General features: G+C 53.9%; 1 protein-coding gene across 15 annotated transcripts in view; it reads right to left on the bottom strand.

The window, feature by feature from the left end:
* ATP9B (ATPase phospholipid transporting 9B (putative)) overlaps positions 1 to 22,134 on the bottom strand; it is a 216,509-nt gene that overhangs the window by 4,179 nt on the left and 190,196 nt on the right. For 9 of the 15 annotated variants that reach the window (XR_012325486.1, XR_012325487.1, XM_033837856.2 and 6 more), the window contains 10 exons: positions 21,419 to 21,511; positions 19,851 to 19,934; positions 19,573 to 19,743; positions 18,277 to 18,375; positions 16,220 to 16,309; positions 13,532 to 13,676; positions 13,203 to 13,267; positions 12,487 to 12,642; positions 12,322 to 12,386; positions 6,802 to 6,910 (listed from right to left, as the gene is read on the bottom strand). Coding sequence is in view for 10 of the 15 variants with exons in the window: in XM_033837856.2 (XP_033693747.1) it covers positions 6,802 to 6,910; positions 12,322 to 12,386; positions 12,487 to 12,642; positions 13,203 to 13,267; positions 13,532 to 13,676; positions 16,220 to 16,309; positions 18,277 to 18,375; positions 19,573 to 19,743; positions 19,851 to 19,934; positions 21,419 to 21,511 (1,077 nt within the window). In the remaining 5 variants the exon portion in view is untranslated. Of the gene's footprint in view, positions 1 to 5,013; positions 5,126 to 6,801; positions 6,911 to 7,051; positions 9,843 to 10,295; positions 11,825 to 12,321; positions 12,387 to 12,486; positions 12,643 to 13,202; positions 13,268 to 13,531; positions 13,677 to 16,219; positions 16,310 to 18,276; positions 18,376 to 19,572; positions 19,744 to 19,850; positions 19,935 to 21,418; positions 21,512 to 22,134 lie in introns of those variants that run through there. The other 6 variants (XR_012325490.1, XR_012325489.1, XM_033837863.2 and 3 more) reach the window with 6 other exon arrangements.

The following is a 22,134-nucleotide window of genomic DNA, read 5'->3' as shown; positions in this document are numbered from 1 at the left end:
ATCAACAAGCCCAGCACAAACAAGGGTTTCTGGCACAGCAACCTTCACCTTGAACACTCAGCCTGCGTCCGTCCGACCACACTCCCGAAGACGCTTCTATCCGAGAAGGAGGGGGGGCCACAAGTCGCCGCCCAGCCCATTCCCGCCAAGGGCTGGCCGAGGCAGCGCCGGCCCCGAGGCCTGTGATCAGGGTGTCGGGACGAAGCCCGGCGAGGCCGCGGCGCGGGACTCCAGACCCTCACGCTCTTCCCCCGCGTCTCCCGCCCGCCGGCACAGCCCACAGACGTCGTTTCCGTTTATGGATGGAGAAGCACCGCAGCTGGAGACTTCCCGAAGGCCGCGCTGCAGCCAGGCCTGACGGAGGAGACCAAGGCTCTGCTGGGGTGCGGGGCATCCCCGCCAGGAGGAGGCGGCACGTGATGCTAAACGGCACGAGGGAAGAACAAACCGTACATAGGACGGGGGCAGGCGCCAGCACAAGGACACCCAGAGGCTGAATCCCGTCCACCCGGCGTCCACGGACACCTCTGAAAGAGACGGTTGCAGCAGCTTGGTCCCGAGGGGCCACCTGAGAACGTCCTGGCTGAGCCCGAGGCCTCACTGCGTTTGAGTGGAGACCAACCTTCCAATATGTCATCATTTGTTAAAAGGCAATTTTTTTTTTTTTTTTTTTTTTTTTTTTTTTTTGGTACGCGGGCCTCTCACCATTGTGGCCTCTTCTGCTGCGGAGCACAGGCTCCGGACGCGCAGGCTCCGGACGCGCAGGCTCAGCGGCCACGGCTCATGGGCCCAGCTGCTCCGCGGCATGTGGGATCGTGCTGGACTGGGGCACGAACCCGCGTCCCCTGCATCGGCAGGCGGACTCCCAACCACTGCGCCACCAGGGAAGCCCCAAGCAATATTGCTTTTTAAAGGAAGAAAACAGCCACGCTCAGGGACAGGCCCTGGCATGCGTGCACACAGGTCCTCCTTCCTGCCTCTGTCTGTACCTGCACCAGCCCCCTTCCTGCCTCTGTACCTGCAGCAGACAGGCCGCCGCCGACCCGCCGAGTGCAGGGGCCCTGCGATGCCGCGTCCCGTGGCGGGAGCCCTGTCTCCGGTGGCGGCTCTGTCCGTCTCCAGCCCCCTCCGCAGGCACTCATGGACGCCCTCCCCGAGGCTTCTTAGGGCAGCAACCCCCGCTGTGGTTCTGTGGCTCATGTGTCCTGCGGTTGGAGCCCTTTGTCCCAGTCTACGTGCCAGCTCCTGGGTGGACGGTTCTGTGGTGGCAGAGGTCCAGTCTCCACCCACCACAGTGCGACAGAAGAGTCCCTAACCCCAAAGCTGCCGCGCTGCCCCCTTCCAGTCATGCCCTCCCACCCCAAACCTCGGGCGGCCGCCGCCCACCTGTCCTGTGTCCCTAAAGATGCGCATTTCCCGGAGCGGCAGATCACTGGGGCCACACTCACTTTGGAGCCTGGCTTCGTCTGCGCAGCAAAATGCATCTGAGAGTCGTCTGCGTTGCTGAACGGACGGGTTTTCTCCCGTCACGGACACGATCCCACTGTGCGGCTGCACCCTCACGGGGGAAAGGGCAGCCGGTCGTTTCAGTTTTTGGTAATTACGACAAAGCCACCATCAACTTTTCTGCACGTGATTTTGTGTGAACGTACCTCTTCATTTCTCTTGAGTAAACACCTAGGAGTAGGATTGCTGAGTCACGTGATGAGTGTATGTTTCCCTTTACGGGAAACCGCCAAGCTGTCTTCCAGGGCAGCTGCACCAGCCTGCATTCCCACCAGCACGGCTGAGCACCCCTGCCAGCATTTGCTGGTGTCGGTTTTGCATTTTTGCCATTCTAACAGACTGCGGTGGCATCTGATTTTAATTTGCAATTCCCCAATGAAAAATGACGTTGAGCGTTTTTTCACAAAAGTGATTAGTTGCCGTCTGTACATCATCATCTTTGGTGTGGTGTCAATTCAGGTCTTTTGCCTATTTAAAAACTTGGGTTGTTTTCTTTTTGAGTTTTGAGAGCTCTTTATATATTCTGGATACAAGTCCTTTATCAAAAGTGTAATTTGCAAATATTTTCTACCAGTCTGTGGTTTGTTTTCCATTTTCTTAACAGTGTCATTCACAGAAAAAAAGTCTGTAATTATGATAAAGTCCAATTTATCCATTTTTTCCTTTATGACCTCGTATCTAAAAGCTCTTTGCCTAACGCAAGGTCATGCACATTTCCTTCTGTACTTTCTCCTAGAAGGTCTATAGTTTTACATTTTACATTTAGGTCTATGACCCACTGTGAGTGAATTTCTGTGTAAGACCTGAGGTGTGGACCGAGGGTGACCAGCTCTCCTGACACCGTCTGTTGAGAAGACGACCGTCCTCCACTGGATTTCCCTTCACATTGGTCAAAGACCGGCTGACATGCGTGGCTGTAGTTCTGGGCTCTCTGTTCTACCCCACTAACCTGTGTGTCTATCCTTTGCCAGTGATAAAAACCAGGTACTGGGAGTCTTCCAACTTTGTTCTTCTTTTTCAAATTTGTTTTGGTAATTCTAGCTCCTCTGCTGTTCCATATAAACTTTAGAATCAGTTGTCAATATTCAACAACACTGATACTTCCAATCCACGAACATTCATTTATTCCTTTCTAGGATTTCTTTCAGCCAGTTTTACAATTTTCAGCATGGAGATCCTGCACATATTTTGTTAGTTATACCAAAGTATTTCACTTTTTTATGCTGTTATAAACAGTGTTTAAAATTGTTTTCAGATCTCAATTGTTCATTGCTACTATACGGAATTAGAAATAATTAAAAATATTTTTTCCTTGTATCCTGCAACCTTACTAAACTTACTAGTCTAGGAGGGTTTTTTTGTGGATTATTTGGGATTTTCTACATAGACAATTCTGGCAACTGCAAACAGATATTTTTATTTCTTCCTTCTTAATTTCTATACCCTGAATTTCCTTTCCTTATCACTATTATTTTTAAAATTATACAAGGATACAAATACACATTTCAAAAGCTAAAAGCATTTTCAGACTATTCAACAGAAAATGAAAATAGTGACGTAGTCCTAATAGTTCAACGTCTAATGGTTTCAAGGGCTTTTAGGAATGACTGTACATCACCTACTTGTATCTTGACAGTCAGTACAACTATAACCCAGGTGTCTCTGTAGTGAGCAGTTTAATTTATCACGAATATAACACTGTGACTTGGTAACTGAACTCACAGCTACAAGACCGAACTATTTCAGGAACACACAGGCGGCTCAGCTGACCACGCGTCACCTAAGTCCTGACCCCAGGGCTCAGGCTCAGGTGGTTTTTCATAAGAGGCCACAGAGCATTCAGGACAAATAGTCATCTGTAGGGTTAGGAGAGGGATGAGTACATGTTTCCCCTCTAACTGGCAGCACCAGAAAACCAGAAGTGACTGCACTCACCATGAGTAAAGCTTAATAGCTCAAAGCAGAACGTGACCCAAACATCGTTACAAATACATCCTTTTCTGTAAGGAATGAGAACTATGTGGTTTTAGGAAGAGGAAGGAAATGCTGCCTCTTTGTTTAACTGATTCATTCCCTCCCTCGTTCATTCACCAATTACGGAACAGACACTGTGTCCAGGTTTAGGCCCTGGAGACACAGCAGAGAACAAATGTTTACATCCAGGATCTTGTTAGAAGGTTAATTTTATTTAGGCTCGTTAGAGCCTAATCTCGTTAGAACTCTAAGTCAGATTGGTGATGCTTGGAGCATTTATACTCTTAGCATAAAAAGACTGGCTATGGGGCTTCCCTGGTGGCGCAGTGGTTGAGAGTCCGCCTGCCGATGCAGGGGACGCGGGTTCGTGCCCCGGTCCGGGAAGATCCCACGTGCCGCGGAGCGGCTGGGCCCGTGAGCCATGGCCGCTGAGCCTGCGCGTCCGGAGCCTGTGCTCCGCAACGTGAGAGGCCACAACGGTGAGAGGCCCACGTACCGCAAAAAAAAAAAAAAAAAAAAAAAAAGACTGGCTATGAAATAAGTATAAAACCAGGATATTTTATTTCGAAGTAGAGTTCTTTCCTTTCTGTTTTACAAGGGATGTGCACGCTGCTTCCCTTGATTACCTTTGTGGTATTTAATGAATTTACTGTGACCTGAGATTTCTGCTCAGAACTTACAAGATAAATCATTTGTTGGACAGTAACTTACATTCCAGCCCGTGGCTTGTTTTCTGCTACTGTCCAACCATCATTTAATTTACCCCGAATTCATGTTTTCTTTTCCCGACTGAAGGCTTGTGGAGACCAGGAGCAGAGCCTTCTAGGTCTTTACAAGTGCCCGGCACGGGACCCTCAACCGTGCCACCCACAGGGATGGACTCGGACAGACTGCCCGTCCCCAGCGGGTGCAAAGTGCTGGGCTCAGAAGCAGTGTAAAGCTTCAGAATGTTTCTCTAGCTTCAGTAAGAAAAATACTCACTTCTTAGCAAGTTAACTGGCTGAGTGCCTTAGGGCTACTTTATTTTCAAAGCATTTCGAGTGTATGCAATTTTTAAAGGAATATATACTTTAAAGACAAAAAGTACAGATTCCGGATCTTGAAGAAAAGGCGTCTAGAGAAAATAAGTGACTGAACTCTTGTCAAAAAGATTAGGAATGTGGTCCTGACTCTAGGATATTGAAATATTCTAACTGTTGGTCACCCTAACAAGAATGGAAAGCCAGCACCCTTAACAAGACCCAACTTACTTGGAATTGGACGTGGTTTCCTAACATCCCCTCAAGTTCAAATGTATCAGCTAATGGTGTGGATTCACCACCTCGCGGCTACAGTCAGAGGGGAGCTGGGACTCAGCGCCGGACACCTGTGACCCCGGGAGCCTGCTTTTATCACTAGAGTAACGTGGCAACCCACAAAGAAGGTTCTGGTGGGCAACAGTGAAAGCGGCGGGTCCCCTCACTGGTGGGGACACTGAAGTCCTGCGAGGAAGTCCTCCCACCTTGACGGACTGGCAGCATCACCTAGCCTCACCTGCAGTGACCTTAACCCTGAGCATCCACCGAGCCCCTCCACTGATGTTCATAAGAAGCTGGTTTCCCCTCGTATCTGTGAGGCGGCGTTTAGGGAAACATTTCTGGAGCCACTGGAAATAAGGAAACACACAATCTACTAAAATTATAATTATTCGCAACAGCCTCCTGTAGTTTGTGGATCTTTGAGCCTCTTCTGATTCACTGAATGATGATGGTTTCACCATCTTAGGATATTAAACCAAAAAGTTTTTCTTCTACTTGTAATATTCACAATGATATTTTTATCATGATAATAATGCTTTATATATGTCTCACATCTATATCTTATTATCAAATAAAATATATTATAAAATATAATGTTTGCTATTTTATTTTATACTATACTGTTGAGCTAGCTTTATTTTTGCCCTGATTATAGAAGTAATACAGGCATTTTCTATTTTTTTCAATGGATTGAAAAAGTCTTAATCTCAGATTTCCCTGATGGCACAGTGGTCAAGCATCCACCTGCCAAGGCAGGGGATACGGGTTCAATCCTGGTCTGGGAAGATCCCACATGCCGCGGAGCAACTAAGCCCGTGCACCACAACTACTGAGCCTGTGCTCCAGAGCCCAAAAGCCACAACTACTGAGCCCATGTGCCACAACTGCTGAGCCCATGTGCCACAACTACTGAAGCCCACGCGCCTAGAGCCCGCGCTCCACAACAAGAGAAGCCACCGCAATGAGAAGCCCACGTGCAGCAATGAAGAGGAGCTCCCACTCGCTGCAACTAGAGAAAGCCCGTGCGCAGCAACGAAGACCCAACACAGCCAAAATAAATAAAATAAAATAAAATTAAAAAAAATCTTAATCTCATCAAATTCTGACAATAACACCATCAAATCCAAAGATTTACGTGACTCACCCAACACCACTGGGCCTGGTTAGAGGTTAGCTGGGCGAGTCTACCTGTTAATGCCTGATCTGACTCTTTCTCCGTTACAACATACGGCTACAGCTTTAAAAATCAGTCGGTAACTTCAGGTTATCAACTGTAAACCTAAATTTAATTGGGGGTCCGTGGACTTTGTTCTCAGTGTTGGAAGGTTCTTTTTTTTTTAAATTAAATTAAATTATTTTTTATACAGCAGGTTCTTACTAGTTATCTATTTTATACATATTAGTGTATATATGTCAGCGTTGGAAGGTTCTGAGGTCACCAGGGTTTGTGTGTGGGAAGCTGGGCATGTCTTCCACCCAGTGGAGCATGTTTTCTATGCTACAGAGATATGTTTTCATAAAAAAACACGATAAATTTAAAACTTCTTTCAGGAATGTTTAACTGTCCCAGAGCAGTTCTGGGCTGCGTGAATGAAGCCTGCGCAGCTCGGGGAAGTGGACTTCTACCTCAGTAGCGTCACCGTGACAACAGCACGCGGGTCTCAGGGACGGAAACATACTGCAGATCCCTTTCAGACAAAATTCTGAAGCCCATGGCCGGAGATGTGGGCATTCAGAGGGGCTCTGGCCAGGGCTCCAGGTCCCTACCGGCTCGAACGCCGGGCCGCTCCAGGTGGGCCGGGAGCCGGCCCCACCCACTGCGCAGTGCTGACCGGGAGCCCCCGCTCAAAGCACCCTTCACCCAGAAAGAGGGAGCCCTCAGCCACGGTTCTAAGTCCACAGAAGCTCCACGAACGGTTATGAGCACGCTTCGCAATTATAATTCGACGCGTGACATCAGAGCCGCACTGCCAACATTCGCGCAAACACCGTCTTCCCCTTTGATGCCTAACTGAGGCCGCACCTTGGTGAGGTCTTTGTACAGCTCTGGGTACAGCATTGCCATCTCGGGCTTCACGTCTTGGTCCAGCACCAGGGAGAAGACAGGGAACATGGTGTAGACCGTCGCATACCTGGAGGAGAGCAGGGAGGTTACACGGGGGACTCGGCACCACCAGGAGCACACCTCTGAACCAGAGGCCAAAGGTCAAACCCTAAGCAGAAAAAAACAAGTTGGCAACCAAGCACGACTTGTCCTAAAACTGAGTACTTACCCACAGTACAGGAGCAAGGTCTACAAGCCACAGATGCGGACAGGCAGCAGGATCCTTTTTTAATTAAAGCTTTTATTTTGAGGTCACGGCAGAGGTGAGCACAGTTACCAGAAGTAACACAGAGACCACGGGGACCTTCAACCAGCTTTCCCCAGAGGCAGCACCTCCAAAACTGCAGCCAATCTCCAGCAGGACGCCGACACTGACATGGTCCAGACGCAGCACCCAAGCCCACCAGGGACCCCTGAAGCCTGCTTCTCTCCCAGCCCCTCTGAACCCCTGGCAACTGTCCTCCATCTTATAACTTTTGTCACTTCAAGGTGACACACACGCACCACACAGCAGGTGAGCCTGGGGCTTGGCTTCTCGTTCAGCCCCAGTCCCTGAGGGTCACCCAGGTGTGGCCACACGACAGGCCGTCCTCTGGTGGCTGAGGAGCATTCGTGGTTGTGGACAGAGCAGCTCTGCACCCCGGGCATTCTCTGAAGTGCATCTGGGTCGTTCCCAGGGTCCGGTTATTACAAATAAAGCTGCTATAAACATCCACTGCCCAGGTTTTTTGTAAAAGTTGCACTTATTTGAGACACGGGTGCCACCTGGGATCCTATGTCCACAAGTTCAGGCACTGGGTCATAGGGTGGCTGCGTGTTTAGTTTTATAAGAGACTGCCAAGCTGCCTTCCAGGGCAGCTGCACCGGTTCACATCCCTGCCAGCACGTATGAGGGGTCCGGATGCTGAATCCTCGCCATAATTTGCTGCCGTCACAGGTGTTTCAGCCATTCTGACAGGCGTGGAGGGGCAGCTCACTGTGGTTAAAATACGCATTTGCTGGTGGTTGATGACACTGACCGCCTCGTCACGGGCCCGTCTGCCGTCCCCAGTCCCCTGCTCAAGTCTCCCGTCTGCCGTCCAGTGTCAGCCTGCACGTTGATGGCTCGATTCTCTACCTACAGGTTCAACCTCTAACTTCTGCATCAGGTCAACAAGCACATGCTCTTTACTTTCCTCTAAATCTCTAATTGCTGTTGTTAGTCCCCTTAGGACTCAGGGGGCTGAAAGGGCCAAGGAACCCAGGCAGAACCTGGCCCACATCCCCCGGAGCCAGCCGACGCACGAGGACCAAGCTGCACGTGCGCCAGGCCCGGTGACCCTCCTGCACCGGGATTCACGAGTGTCACAGCGCAGGCCCGAGGAGCCTCTATTTTCGTAAAGAGCGTCGATGAGAACCTTGTTATTGTGCCAGAAACTCTTCCGGCTTTACAACCAAATCACAAACATCATCACCACCTCTTTTATCAGCTGATTCTGCTGAGGGCAGTTTCCAGCATGCGACTGGGTGGCTTCCTCCAGGGTCCCAGCGCAGACCCCCATCCCCCCATCAGCCCCCAGGCTGGGCCGCAGGGACCTGGCGTCTGCTGCTTCTCTGGCTCCCCCCACCCCGCCCGACCCCCCGGGGGCGGAAGAGACGTGGCGCGGTGGATCTCACCGCAAATAAAGGAGGAGCAGGCTTCGGAGGGGAGGGTTGCTGGGCCATATGCTTAATCGTATGAAAAACCGACCAACTTGTCTTCCAGGCTCCTTTCACCATTGTGCGCTCCGGCCAGGAGCTGTAAGTCCCGGGAGCCCCAGCTTCCTGCTGACACTTAGCGCGGTCTGTCTTAACTTGGCCTCTAGGTGGGTTTAAAATTTCCATTTCCTGTAACTAACGATGTTAATATATTTTCGTGTGCTTATTGGCTATTCTTACATCTTCTTTTGTGATGTACGTTCAAATCTTTAGCCTTTTCTTAAAAAATTAAGTTGTTTGGAGATCATGAAACATTCTGGGTACAGAGCTCTTATCAGATATAGGTACTGAAAAGACTGTTTCCCAGCCTGCCTTTTCATTTGATTAATACTGTCTTTAGAAGAGCGAAGACTTAATTTTGATGAAGTCCACCTTGTCAATTTCTCCTGTGACTGACAGTTCACGCATTTTGTGCCTAAGGAATCTTTACCCTCCAAGGTTCCAGGGATTTCCAGCTGTGAATTCTGCCAGCTTCCCTTGTCTCCGGCATCAGTGCCTGCTGCCTGGTGTCCACGGTCCGAAAACAGCTTTTCCCTGTACCTCACCCTGTCTTCCAGTCGCGTGGGCTGGGAGGACAGGGCATTTCCTGTCGCTCCGTGGTGCCCCTCGATGACGGGCTGCGAGCCCACCTCCTCATCACTCGCCCATGCTCCTGCCTGCAGCTCAGGACTCTTCCTCAGATGTCACGTGCCCTCCTGGCACCTTGTGAAGACGGCATCTGGTAGTTTTCCCACGTGCATCCTCAGGCTCCCCACTGAAATCCCCTGCGAGGATGCATACCTGTGATGGCCCGGGGGTGCCTTCTGGGAGCTATGGCCATCACGAGAGGGACACCTCAGCTAGAGCAGACCTGCGTGTCTCCAAGGATGCTGCCTGAACACGGGATGTTGGCAGCTGGCAGGCAAAGGAGGGGTTTGGCTCGACCATGTGGAGCGGGTCTCGCAGAACCCTGGATGTGCTGACGCCTGTGAACGCTAAGTGGGGCCAGGATGCACGGTGCTTCCCCAGAGGACCTGCCGAGGGAGGCGTGTGGAGGTAGGGCACAGCCCCTCCCAGGACCTCAGGTATGTGGGCAGACGCAACCGAAGGCTAAGTGAGGGGAGTGGGCCAGGTGCCGCCTGGTGGGCTCCAGGGGGAACCGGGGTGGCCTCGGCACGAGCTTCCTTCCGTGAAGTAACCAGCAGTGCGGGTGGGCCTCACCTGGGTCACCAGTCCCTAGAAAGCTAATGAAATGAACTCGGATAAAAACCGTACATAGGTGGAACGGAATGCTATCAACTGTCCTGTAGTTTCTAGAGCCAGTTATTCCATCATGGAAGGTCAGTAGTTTGGTCTGGTTAGATTTTATTTGATAAAAACACCACATTGCTTCCCGCCCAGTTCTTTATATTTGTTTTCTAGGTGAGGGCAAAACTACTTTATTATTTATTTTTGAAGAAGCTTAACTTAGAAGCATCTCCCTCCATTCCTGCCAAATCCAAGGAACTAATGCTTCAGAGAATTACAGGCGCCTCGTTTAAGTGATGGACATGCAGAGAAACTTCAAATAAAACTTTCAGTGAAGCCTGATGGTAAACAGGAGCTTTAAAAATAACGCGAGCTACGCTGACGGGCTCAGGCTGCAGACGGGAAATCAGGCCTAGGGCTGTAATTCCACGAACTCAGGCAGTTCTTACCTAAGGAGTAACACCTCTGCCCCTTGACACTTCCTTTGAAACTTCCAAATCCACACTTTGAAAAATGGAAAGTGAGAATGGTTACGCTTTTTCTTTGGCCTCCGAGGAAGAAATGCCCTGGACAAGCTCAAGACATTACCAGCACTACTGTGCAAATTCTGTGCTGTTTAGAGTAATTAACGTGATAATTATTGCAAAGACTTAAGCAAGCAACGGAAAAATGTAAAAAAATTTGTAGCTTTCTGTACCTTTAGGCTTTTCCCTCTCTTTGAAGGGCTCTAGGAACTCCTGCTGCGATTAAGGGCAGGCTGCCTGAACTGGCGCAAGGCCCAGCCCCACAGCCAGTCGCAGTGAAGCCTTTATCCTGACCTGGGCCTGGGGGTGGGGGAGGGGCAGTGCTTCCCCTCCGCCTCCAGGGACCTGGGCAGGGTCCGCATGAGTTCCGTGGGGAAGGATAGGCTCTAATTTCCACAAGAACCTAACCTGTTCAACAGCTCAAGCCACACAGGAGCCAGGGGCGGAGGGGAGAAACGATGGAGCCCCGGGGCGAGGGGGACCTCCAGGGGATCCAGCCCCTGCGGCTCCTGGGCGGCAAGCCGGGCGTTCAGGGATGCGTCCACGTGGCAGGAGAGCGGCACCTTCACCTCACACCCCTGCCACTGCCCCGGCCCCCCGCTGCCGAGCTCAGCGCCCTGTCCTCTTCGGGGCCCAAGCACCCGCCCCAGGGCTCCCTCTTCCTGGAAAGCTCTCCTGCGCCCACACCCCGGGCTCGGCCCACCCCTCGCCAGCCTCCCGCCGCCCCTCCCGCCTGCCCTGCGCCCCCAGACACCCCCAGAACTGGTCCCACCAGGTCCCCAGTCCGCTCTGACGTCCACTCTGGAGACACGGGCGTGCGGAGGCAGCGGACGCCCTTGGCCCGGGGGGAGGAGGCCAGGACACAGGACGGGAGGCCAAGGGAGCCCCGTCACTCGCGACGGGACCTCGCCCGCCCAGCTTCGCCCTGAAATCAGCCCACGTTGCGCCCCTGATGCCCCCGATGCCTCTCGCTGAAATCCCCGGGATTCTCGGGGTTCAGGGAGCCGCCAGGCGACACGCATGTAACCGTGCCCTTGAACCGGGCTCCACGGGGTGCGATAACCCGCTGGCTTGTCCTCCGCCGACCCGGGAAGACGCTGAGGTCGGGAGACCCGTGTCCTAGGGATGCGGGGGGACAGGACGGCGCTCAGGACGGCGCTGGGACACGTGTGCTAACCGCCGTCGCCCTCACCACGTGGTGGAGGGGCCCGGCCCCGCGGCTCAGGGGCTTCGCGGAGGAGAGAAGCCGCGCGCGTTGTTCAGTGCACAGCGGCCGCCACGCTGGCTTTACCTGCTGGCGCGGTCACGAAGGGTGAGGGGAGGAAACTCCGGCCTACTCTCGTCTGACACAGGCCTCCCGCCTTGTAGCTCTGGCAGCGCAACGAGCACAGCCTTCGCCACGGGCCCCGGGCCGCCGCTCTGCGGACGGGCTTCCCAGCTGCCCGGCGGGCGCCCTGAGGATGAGCTCTGTTACCGCGGGAGGCCTTACGGAGTCTGTCCCGGAATGTGAGGTCCCGTGCCAGCACCACCCGTTCTCGAGGTCTCTGCTGCCAACTTCACGCCGCCATCAGGATTAACCGTGTCCAGCCAGGAGGGCGCAGGCTTCAGGAAGGGGCTCCCCAGCCTGGGAGCGACCCAGTCACCCCCCACCCCCCACCCCCCATGCCGCCGCCGAGGGCTGGAGAAAGTCCCGGCTCCGACACAGTTCCCGACCCAGGTGCGCTGCCCCATGTAAACAGAAATTCCATGAGAGCCATAACAGCAGCGTCGTAGGAGGGATAAGCGGGCACGTGCCGCCTCTGGGTGCCCCCCTTCGTGGCTCCGCACACCAGTCGATTCGTCCTCAGGCTGAGTGTGCGGGAGCCACGCAAGCAACCCCCTGCACGTGCTCCCGGGCTACAAGCCCTCCCGACGTGCCGCTGCCGTGTCTGCGCGTGATGGGCCCACTTACCCCACCATGAGGAATCCCTGGTACAGAGGGACGGACGCGAAGTAGAAGACGGAGGAAAACACGGCCTGGAGGGAGGAGAGCAGCGCCCGTTACTCACGGTCGGCCGATATGCGCGCAGGCCGCAAGGCACCAGGCGCCCCCGCAAGGCCCCTCCGGACGCCGCACCTGCATCGTAGAGATGATGAGGCCGCGGTGCATGACAAATTGGCTGAGTGCCGCCGACCGCTTGTAGCTGCTGCGCCCGTGCACCACGAGCAGGCGGCCGATGTGCTTGAACTGCGAGACGGAGAAGTCGGCCGCCAGCGAGGCCTGCCGGCCCTCCTGCGACCAAGGCAGAGGGGCCGGGCTAAGGGCCGGACAGAGGCAGAGCGCGGGCCCCGCCCCGGGAGCCGCCCGCCAGCACCCTGGGAGGACCCGGCCTGGTACCGACGGTGTCACGGAAACTAAGCAGGGACCGGGGCATCTTCAAGACAGTTCTCTGAACCTGCCACCCCGCCAAGCGGCTGCGGGTTCAGCACTGTGGCCTGATTCACAAAGCAGAGGGGCCCGGGATCCAGCCTGTGTCCAGGTCTCTCTGGGTGTTTTCACGTGAGCACAGGAGGCAGACCACAGCTCCCGACCGGCCGGGAGACCCGGACATCCGAGCACGGGCCGTGTGTGTGAGGCTGAGAGAGGGTTGCGGGGATTCGGGGAGCGGCCCAGGTGCAGCCCCGCACAGCTCGGGGACCAGGAAGGTGCCCGAGTCCCGGCAGGACGTGCCTGTCCTCTACGTGCCCTCGTGGAGCTGCTCCCGCAGTGCGTGGGTCCGCCTCCCCCCAGCCCCCGGCCACGCGTGTAAGCGGGCTGACCAGGGGCCTGGCGGGGACAAGGGACAGACGCACCTTCCCCTCGATCCCGATCCCGCAGTCCGCTGCCTGGATCATGCTCACGTCGTTCCCTCCGTCACCTGGAAGCACGGAACGCGGATGTGAAGTGGGAACCTGCGAGGGGCCGGCTTTCCTCGCCAACCGGCAGACGGGGTTTCAACACCCAGGAAGACGGGGGGAATCCACCGGGCGGGCAGGAGGGAGCCGGGCGCACGTCCCCGCGCGTTTCATTTCAGGACCCCGGCTCCCCGGACGCCCCCGCTCACCGATGGCGCACGCGCGTCTGCCCGGACGCCCCCGCTCACCGATGGCGCACGCGCGTCTGCCCGGACGCCCCCGCTCACCGATGGCGCACGTGCGTCTGCCCGTGTGCTGCTGCAGCAGCCTGACGATGTGGGCCTTCTGCGTGGGCGTGCAGCGGCAGCAGACCACGGCCGGGCACTGGCAGGCCAGCTCCACGAACTCGTGCTCGTAGTACTTCAGGCAGACCTGGGGGCGGCAGGAGCGAGGCCGGGCTTCAGGGCACGGACAGATGGACGGAGGACGGGTGGACGGAGCCCGCACGCAGGCTGGGGGAGGGCTCCAGGGAAGCCCTGGACAAGCCCATCTGCCTTCAGGGGATGCCAGCACCACCTTCCGGGGCTGGCTGAAAAGGTCTTTGGTCTTTAGCACACAATACCCTCAGCGACGATCCTTAGTTCCCCATCTTGGTGGGGAAAATAAAAATTCCCCAAAGCTGCCTGAAGTCTGTGGGGTCCCGTTGCTGAGCTGGACACCCCGAGAGTCACCCCACACGAAGGACAGGAGTCAGAGATGAGGGTCCTGAGCCCCCGGGGCGCCGACTACCACCAACAGCACATCCGCCTGCAGGAGAGCCGTGTGGGCGCCCGTGCCCCGCGTGAAGAGGTCAAGATGCAGTCCCAGGCCCTCTGCCACCTAAAACCTGGGTGGTGAGCGAAACCCGCGTTCACGGCAGGTACTCAGCAGCACAGACGGACACAGTATCCCCGCTGAGGGGAGGAACCACCGCAGGACCCAGAAGCAGAAACAGCGACGCCGCCTTTGGGGAGCGGGACTGGGGTGCTGGCGGGAGGGGGGATGTGCGCTCCAGCCTGCGGTTTCCCTGGGGCCGGCTGGCTGCCAGGAACAACATGTGGATTTGGGGGACAGAAACAGCAAAAGGATTTCAATAAAAACACACTCACAGAAGCGTGCTTAACACAAGTACCTACTTTTGCTCCCTCCCCAAGCCCCAACTACAGAGAGGTTTCAAAAAAGACATCGACCTACAAGGAGGGGCTAGAACGGAGGGGAAATTCGCAAAACGTTTTGGGCTGGAAAGCAGACAGCCACGTGCACGCGGCTCGGCTGCTGTGAGCAACCTGAAGCCGGCGGTGGGACCAGCCGAGAACACGCGAGGCCCAGGCCCCTCACCCCTCCTCACGCGCAGCCAGGGGGCGGGGGGCCGGGGGGGGGAACGGAGCTCTTCTGCCCTGGAGAGGCCGGCCTCACCCTCTGGACGAGGGGCGGGAGGCGGAGCGAAGAGACAGAAGGCGGGAAAGGAAAGGGGGCTCGAAGGCCGGCTCAGGCCCCAATCAGTGCCGCCAGAGTTGGGGAGGGGACAGTCATCCTTCATCCCCCAGAACCAAGGAAGTGTGATCCGTGGACAGGGACTGGACCGCACTCCTTGGCACCATCAAGAGGGCGCTGCGCTGGGCAGGAGCTGGGGCTCAGGGAGCCCGGGACCGGCAGGTGCTGGACCGACTCAGCGGCTGGATGGAGGGCCCAGCCCGGGGGGGACCAGACACCGCGGGCTCCAGGGAGACCGGAGGGCAGGTCGCGCAGCACCGGGCACCACGGAAACAGGCGACCCAAGCGTGAGCTCACAGCGCTGCGGGGATGGGGGTGTGCCGAGCCGGCGAGGGGTCCCGGGTCCCGCACACGCAGCGAGAGGGACAGGAGCAGCACTCAGGAGCCCGCGGCAGCTGCGCAGACGCCGCGCTGCAGACAGAGAAATGCAAACGTGAGGCCAGAGCTCAGCCAGCGAGCTGGACAGTCAGCCAGGGGCCCGCGGCTCCCATAAAACAACACACACGCAGTGAACACCCGTGAGGCTGGGGGCGTCCCCGGGGTCAGCTTGTGGGGACGGCACGGCGGGGAGCACGGGGCGCCCTCCAAGTCCTCCATCCTGGGCACGGGCGGTGAGAGCGCTGCCGTTGGCCCCCATCGTCCAGGCCCCGCGGTCCCGGTGGCTCCGCGGAAGCAGCCACGCAGAGTTGGGATGCGCGGCCCCGGCAATGCAGCAGGCGGGAGAGCCAGCCGGACACGGCGCCATCTGCACGCACGTGGCCACAGAGGTCGCACCGTCTCCGCTGCTCCTGACGTCCCGTCCAACCCCCAGCCCCCCCGCCCCCGCCAGGCTGGCCTCAGTGGCCACGCTGACTGGGTCACCAGAGGCTGCGCTGCTCCGCCCAGACTTCTGGAAACATCTGAGAGACCCGCGGGCAAAAGCTGCAGTGGGAGGGGCCCCCCCGCACACCCCCCACCCGGCGGCTCCGGCCATTGCGACCCTGGCGCCGAGTGAGGAGAGGGGGCTGGACCCGAGCGGGCCGCCCAGCCCCACGCGGGGCCTCCAGGAGCAGAGGGTCCTGGGTACCAGGGCCGCTGCTGGAAACACGCGTTTGGATAAACTGAGATCACGGCTACCAGAGCCAGGCTCCAAGGCGGCCACGCCAGGAACGAAGAGCAGGCCTCCAAGCGCCCGAAGAGCTTTGAACGAGCCCAAGACAGACCAGCGCCAAAGCCGTAAGGACCAAGTTCTCACTGCGACATGGCCCTGGCCTCTTCTCAGGCTCCACCCGCACACGTCACTGCTGTGAGCAGAGACGTCAAAACCAGTGGAGAGGGCAACGCAGGCTGATGACACGTCTGACTGAGGAAGCCCACAGTCCACCGGACAGACAGGGCCCAGCCTCACCTCCAGGGAGAAGGACAGACACACAGACACCTGCTTGGTCAGGGCCCAGCCTCACCTCCAAGGAGTCCCCGGATATGACCAGTGCACAGTCATGCTTCCTTCGAAAGGCATTCAGTTCCAAATGGGCTTCTCCCCGACTGGTTACCTCCATGAAAGGGGAAGAAGTGCCCAGTTACAACACTGTTTAACCACACAGACAAACAAGCCTGATGCACAAAGCACAGACCTTCAGACACTCCTAAAACCGGAAAGTGCTTTACACAGGAAATTCCATAGCCAACCGCTCTTTCAAATTTCTCCTACAGTGATGGGAATAAATACCTACTAATTTAATACGAATTGCTTTCCAACGTGTGGCAACTCAAGGCAGGAAACGTACACTGTAAAGTGCAGGGCAAGTACCACAATTACAGTAAGACAAAGTGAACAGAACTGGCTTGTCAAGAAAGAGGGACAAACGGCCCCCCACCACTGCCCCCATGAGCTAACAGGCGCCTTTGCGTAGGTGGGGAAGACAACTGGCTTTTCTCAATATACACGGGTAAGAGAGCATGATGACCGTTAACTGAAAGTCTCTCTACTTTCATAGGGCAGTGGGGGTGTGTGTGAGTGTTAACGCCAGGGATGCCGTTCTGCATAGTCACAGGTCAACACACCTCAGCATCACAGCCCGAGGAAGCTGAGTTCCTCGTGGCCACACAGCAGGGAGGGACGGAAAGACCTAAAATCGAGGCTTCATTTAAAGACGCCTCTTTTCATAACATGCCAAGTGATACAAAATGCTTTTATAAAACTGTTTCTGTTGTCTCTACCATGGGTTTCAACTTATTCTATCAGTTCAAGCAAACTGAGTTATCTGGGAGATTGAATGGTGGAAAAGAGTAAAATCAAGTCATAATCTTGAAGTATCGTTAATTTTTGTATGAAAATATTTCAGAAACCAACATACTAGTTTTTGACATTCTTTCTGTGGAGATTTTATGGGGCATAAAAGAAATGATATATTACAGGACTGAAATAAAAAGCTTCATGGGTCCAGGTTAATCAATCCAGACTCATCTTTAGATAGGTAGGTTTTATTGTGGAAATTTTATTTGTGGGGCTATAACACTGCAAAGTCAACAAAAATTGATCTGAAGTTTTATCAGAATCATTAATAATTTAATTGCAAATAGTCGTCTGCAGGGCCTAATTTGTGATTCTGATGATTCGAAATAAACTACATTTACATGTAAATTATATTCAAATCACTATTTCTGTAGGTGCAAGGGCTTCCTTCGGAACAGAGACACACAATGTCTGTTCAGCTGCCATCAATCAAGACCCAAGAAACTTTTATGTTTTGTTTGAATCAAATTTCATCATAACTCGTAGATACAGTAAACACACAAATTTCGATCATTTCTCTTAATTTTCTTTGATCTAATTGAGGAAGATCATTTAATCTGAAGATGGTAGTAGATTAAAAACACATTTCTACTTTGTATTTAAAGCTTGTTTCACAAAAGCAGCTTCTGGACCACATGTATTGTGTCTAACTAATAGACAAACGTCATTTTTTTCTCAATATATACTTTTATAAATTGAACAGAAAATGACTGCAGTATGTCTATTTTAAAATAGATATTTAGTCGTTAATAATTCTAATAGTACAACAGAAAAATACTCTTGAATTTAGACCTTGTTTTACTCTACCAAAAGCAGCTTTTTTTTTTTTTTTTTTTGCAGTACGCGGGCCTCTCACTGTTGTGGCCTCTCCTGTTGCGGAGCACAGGCTCCAGACGCGCAGGCTCAGCGGCCATGGCTCACGGGCCCAGCCGCTCCGCGGCATGTGGGATCTTCCCGGACCAGGGCACGAACCCATGCATCGGCAGGCAGACTCTCAACCACTGCGCCACCAGGGAAGCCCAAAAGCAGCTTTTTGATCACATTTAATATATGTAACTAATAGAAATCTATTTCTAACATGTTTTTATAAACTGAGTAAGAAACTTACTTCTCTTTTAAAATAGTATCTATTAATTAATAAATAACTGCGTATACATTCTCACAAAACCAGTAAGTTTCGATTCAAAACATTTAAAATTCAAAGTGATGTGGACATGCACTTACCGGCCTGAAAACGTGCGTGTCCTGCGTTCGAGACACCAGGTGAGAACTCTTGGCGATGCACGTGGCCGTCTCCAGTTTATCTCCCGTCAGCATCCATATCTAAGAAACAGTTTCAGCTGGTGAACCCCAACGCTATCACGTGTTCATCTCTGAAGTGTCTGCCCTTGAAAAGATATCTGCACATCCGTGTTTTCAGCATCACTATTGACAACAGCCAAACATGAAGCAACGCATGAGTCCACGGATGGACGATGGAGAAGCCAAACGTGGTCCATCCATACAATGAATATTAAAAAAGGCAGGGGATCTGACACCTGCAACACTATGCTGAGAGAAACAAACCAGTCACAATAGGACAAACACCGCATGATTCCACCTGAATGAGGTCCCCAGAGCAGTCAGACTCTAGAGACAGGAAGGAGATGGAGGGTGCCCGGGCTGGGGGAGGGGGAGCTAGCGTTTCACGGGGACAGAGTCTCAGTCTTACAGCATAAAGAGTTCAGGCAGGCGGAGGGTGCTGCTTGTTACACGACAGTGTGAATGTACTTAGTGCCGCTGCACCGTGCACTCAAAAATGGTGAGGATGGTAAACTTTACATCATGCACATTTTACCACAATGAAAGCCTCTGCCAACTTGCTTAACTGAAACAGGTAAGAGCAAAGTGACGTTTAGACACGGCAGCAGGGCTGAGGCAGGTGAGCGACAGGGGCTCAGGAGCCTCGCGGCTGGGGCTGAGGAGGACGCCTGAGCATGTCAGAAGGCCACGTCTACACGGCCTTGCAGGCCAAGCAAACAGGCCCAAGGACCACAGGCCGAGGGCTTGCAGAGTTAGGGGGACCCTAACATCCTCGTTGTCACTTGTGTGAGTTTTTCGGTTGAAAACTGAGGTTCAAAATAGGTAAACGGGCAATAGCTAACCCGAAAGTTGTTTCGTATCAAATAAGTCATGTCAAATAACACCACCGTTAGAAAAAGCCAGCAGGTCAGTAGGTCAGGCAGGGAGCATCATGCGGTCTACGGGGATATCCCCACGCGGATAAAAGGCTGCCGTGGGGAGCAGCTCGGGCCGGGACAGGCCTCAGGCTGCCGTGAGGACGCCCGCGGCCGGGAAGGCAGCCAGGAGGAGACGGCCGCCGGGCAGGGGGCAGCAGAACCGCTGCGTCTGGGTGACGGGCGGGGCGGGCCGGGGCTCCGCGGGACGCGTAGAGACCTCCGCTCACCAAGGCCCTCACCCTCTCCACCTCGGCGGGTTTCCCGGGACCACCTCCAGGGGGCGCCCGCTCCCTCGCGGTACCTTGAGGCCCGCGTTGCGCAGCATCTCCAGGGTGGGCCGCACGTCCGTCTGCAGCTGGTCCTCCACCCCCGTCAGGCACAGCAGCTCCATCTCCCGCTCCAGGCTCTCCACCACGGCGGCCACCTTGAGCGTCCTGTCGTGGATGCTCAGCTTGGCCTGGTTGTAGCGGTTCTGAGGACAGGCGGGCGGTGCTGTGACTCGCGCAGGGCTGGCCGAGGCGGGGACACCCGCGGCGCCGCCCCCGTGCGCACCGTCTCCCCGAGGCCACGGCCGCTCACCTCGAAGTCCTGGTACTGCTCGTCCGTCAGCGCCCTCTTGGCCACCACGAGGGTGCGCAGGCCTTCGCGGGCCATGTTGCCGCACTGGAAGAGAGAGGCAGGTCACACGCGGCCCGGCCGGCCCGCAGCCTCGGCCACCGCTCCTTGCAGCCACGGCCACGTCCTCCGCTAGCTCATCCCGCCCTGCTCCCCAGTCCTAGCTCCGTCTCGTTTCTAACAAACACACATCCGGGGGCAAAGAGGGGAGCCTGCGCGGAGAGGAAGGGGCTGCCCCCCAGGCACCGCCGCCTCGGCTCGCGGGCATCACGTCCACACAGAGGATGGGCTCGCACTGCAGGCTTTACAAAATCGCCCTTTCCGCTGCATGACGGACAGCGTAGGTGTATTTGTATTAGTATTTGGGGAACACACGTTGATAACCAACAATGCAGCTTGGGAGCTTCTGTGACACAGAACAGCCCCCTGTAAACTCAGGCTCTGAGTACCTGCTGGCTTTGGATAAAGTGAAAGGCTTTCCCCACGACAAGAGTATTAACAACAAAGACTGCGGTGGGAGGGTGTGGAAAGATTTATCGATGGGAGAAACTACAATGTTGGAAATAAATGCACAAAGGATTTTTAATAAAGTTATCTGAAAAACAGTCTGACATTATCTGTCTGTTGCAAGACATTTATCGATTTGACCTCATAAAGCTAAATAAATTAAACAAGGATTTTATAATTAATTGCACATCATTATGACCCAAAGTAATTTTTATGGCATTTTACTAGGTCTTCAGGGAGTTTAATTTATTCATGTCCCTGATTAAATCCAGTGCCTGAAGGAGCTATTGATTCATATTGCCAATACCGTCGTGGACGTGGGCTGTGGCCCCTGGACTGACAGACTCCTGGCCTGAAGGGGGGTGGACACGCTTGAGCCCCACCGACAACATGCGCACAGAAGGGGGTCACACTCATGCATTCAGCGGTTTAGTTTTGCTCTGAAATCTAAGCTTTTACAAATACATAAATGCAAACAACAAGTCATCTCATGAAGCTAAATACAAATCGTATTTGTTCAGGGAGAATTTGAGGAAAATATAGGATTGGTTATATTTGGATCTTATCTCCACATTTAAAGTGAATCCTATGTACGTATTAGAATTAAATTCTAACTAAAATATCCTGGTAAATGATTTAGGTTACAAAATAACTATCATGTTAAAGTATAACTCTAGTTACATGCACAACACTATTCAGAATATTCTAGTGAATGATTAGGGATGCTTTCTGTTTTTCCACCAAAATAAACAAAATATTCTTCATAAGGACCCACTTGCACACATCTACACGTATTCACACAGAAACCAAAAACAGTAGTTGTTCACCCAGAAAGTACAGTATTTATAATTTACAGTACTCCTATCCTCTCTGCTTTATGAACCGACAGCGTCTGGTGTGAAACCTGGCATCTTGATTCACTCCAGTGACACCAGCAAGTACCTACAAGTCGGAGGAGGATGCCGTGCTTCTGTCACTGCCCTGAGTCTCATACACACACCTGCACAGCGTGAGGCAGCCCATACCTCCTCCCCCAGCCAGTCGTTATACTGGACGACGGCGGACATTGCAACGTCGGCACCTTTCATGTAGAACGTGATCTCTGCTGTGGACTCGTCCTGTAACGAGACGGGAGTGAACACAGACATGTTGAGGGCACGCTGCGGCTACTGGGGGGCTGCTCTAACGGGAACGCACCAGGAGGGCAATTCTCTGTGAACCCACTCCCCTGGGTGAGTTACTCAGACACCTCCTAGGCAGGGCTGTGTCCTCCCTAGATGTTCAGGCCACCAGGAACCGAGAGCATAATTGTGGCTCTCAAGATGCTGTGCTGAGGGTTTTGAAATAAAATCTGTAGATGAATATACGCCTTGGACTGCAAGGTAAATTCTCTCAAATTTCCAGAGCTTGAGTGAATAAGCTTCTTAGTTTAGCCAACTTCCAAGATGTATTTGTGGTATTCGCTACAAAAAATTTAATAGGGGTATATTTTAGCAACGTTATGGTCATAAATCATTCTTCAGGTGAACTCTGGCTGCGACTGCTGTGGGAAACAAAGCAGCGCGAGCCGATTTCAAACATTCATGAGCATCTACTTATCCTGCCTCAGCCGTCTTAGGAAAGTTGTTTTAAATCATGACTATTAGAGCCACACCAGCTTCTCAGCATAAATGATCAGTTTGGATTTTATTATTACAAAACACTGTGACGAGCATAAAGCCCTGGAGTGAGCCTTAAGAGA

This window comes from Tursiops truncatus, chromosome 13 (genome assembly GCF_011762595.2).
Source record: "Tursiops truncatus isolate mTurTru1 chromosome 13, mTurTru1.mat.Y, whole genome shotgun sequence".
Lineage (NCBI taxonomy): Eukaryota > Metazoa > Chordata > Mammalia > Artiodactyla > Delphinidae > Tursiops > Tursiops truncatus.
The sequence above is the reverse complement of the archived record's forward strand: the minus strand, read 5'-3'. Positions and strand labels throughout refer to the sequence as shown.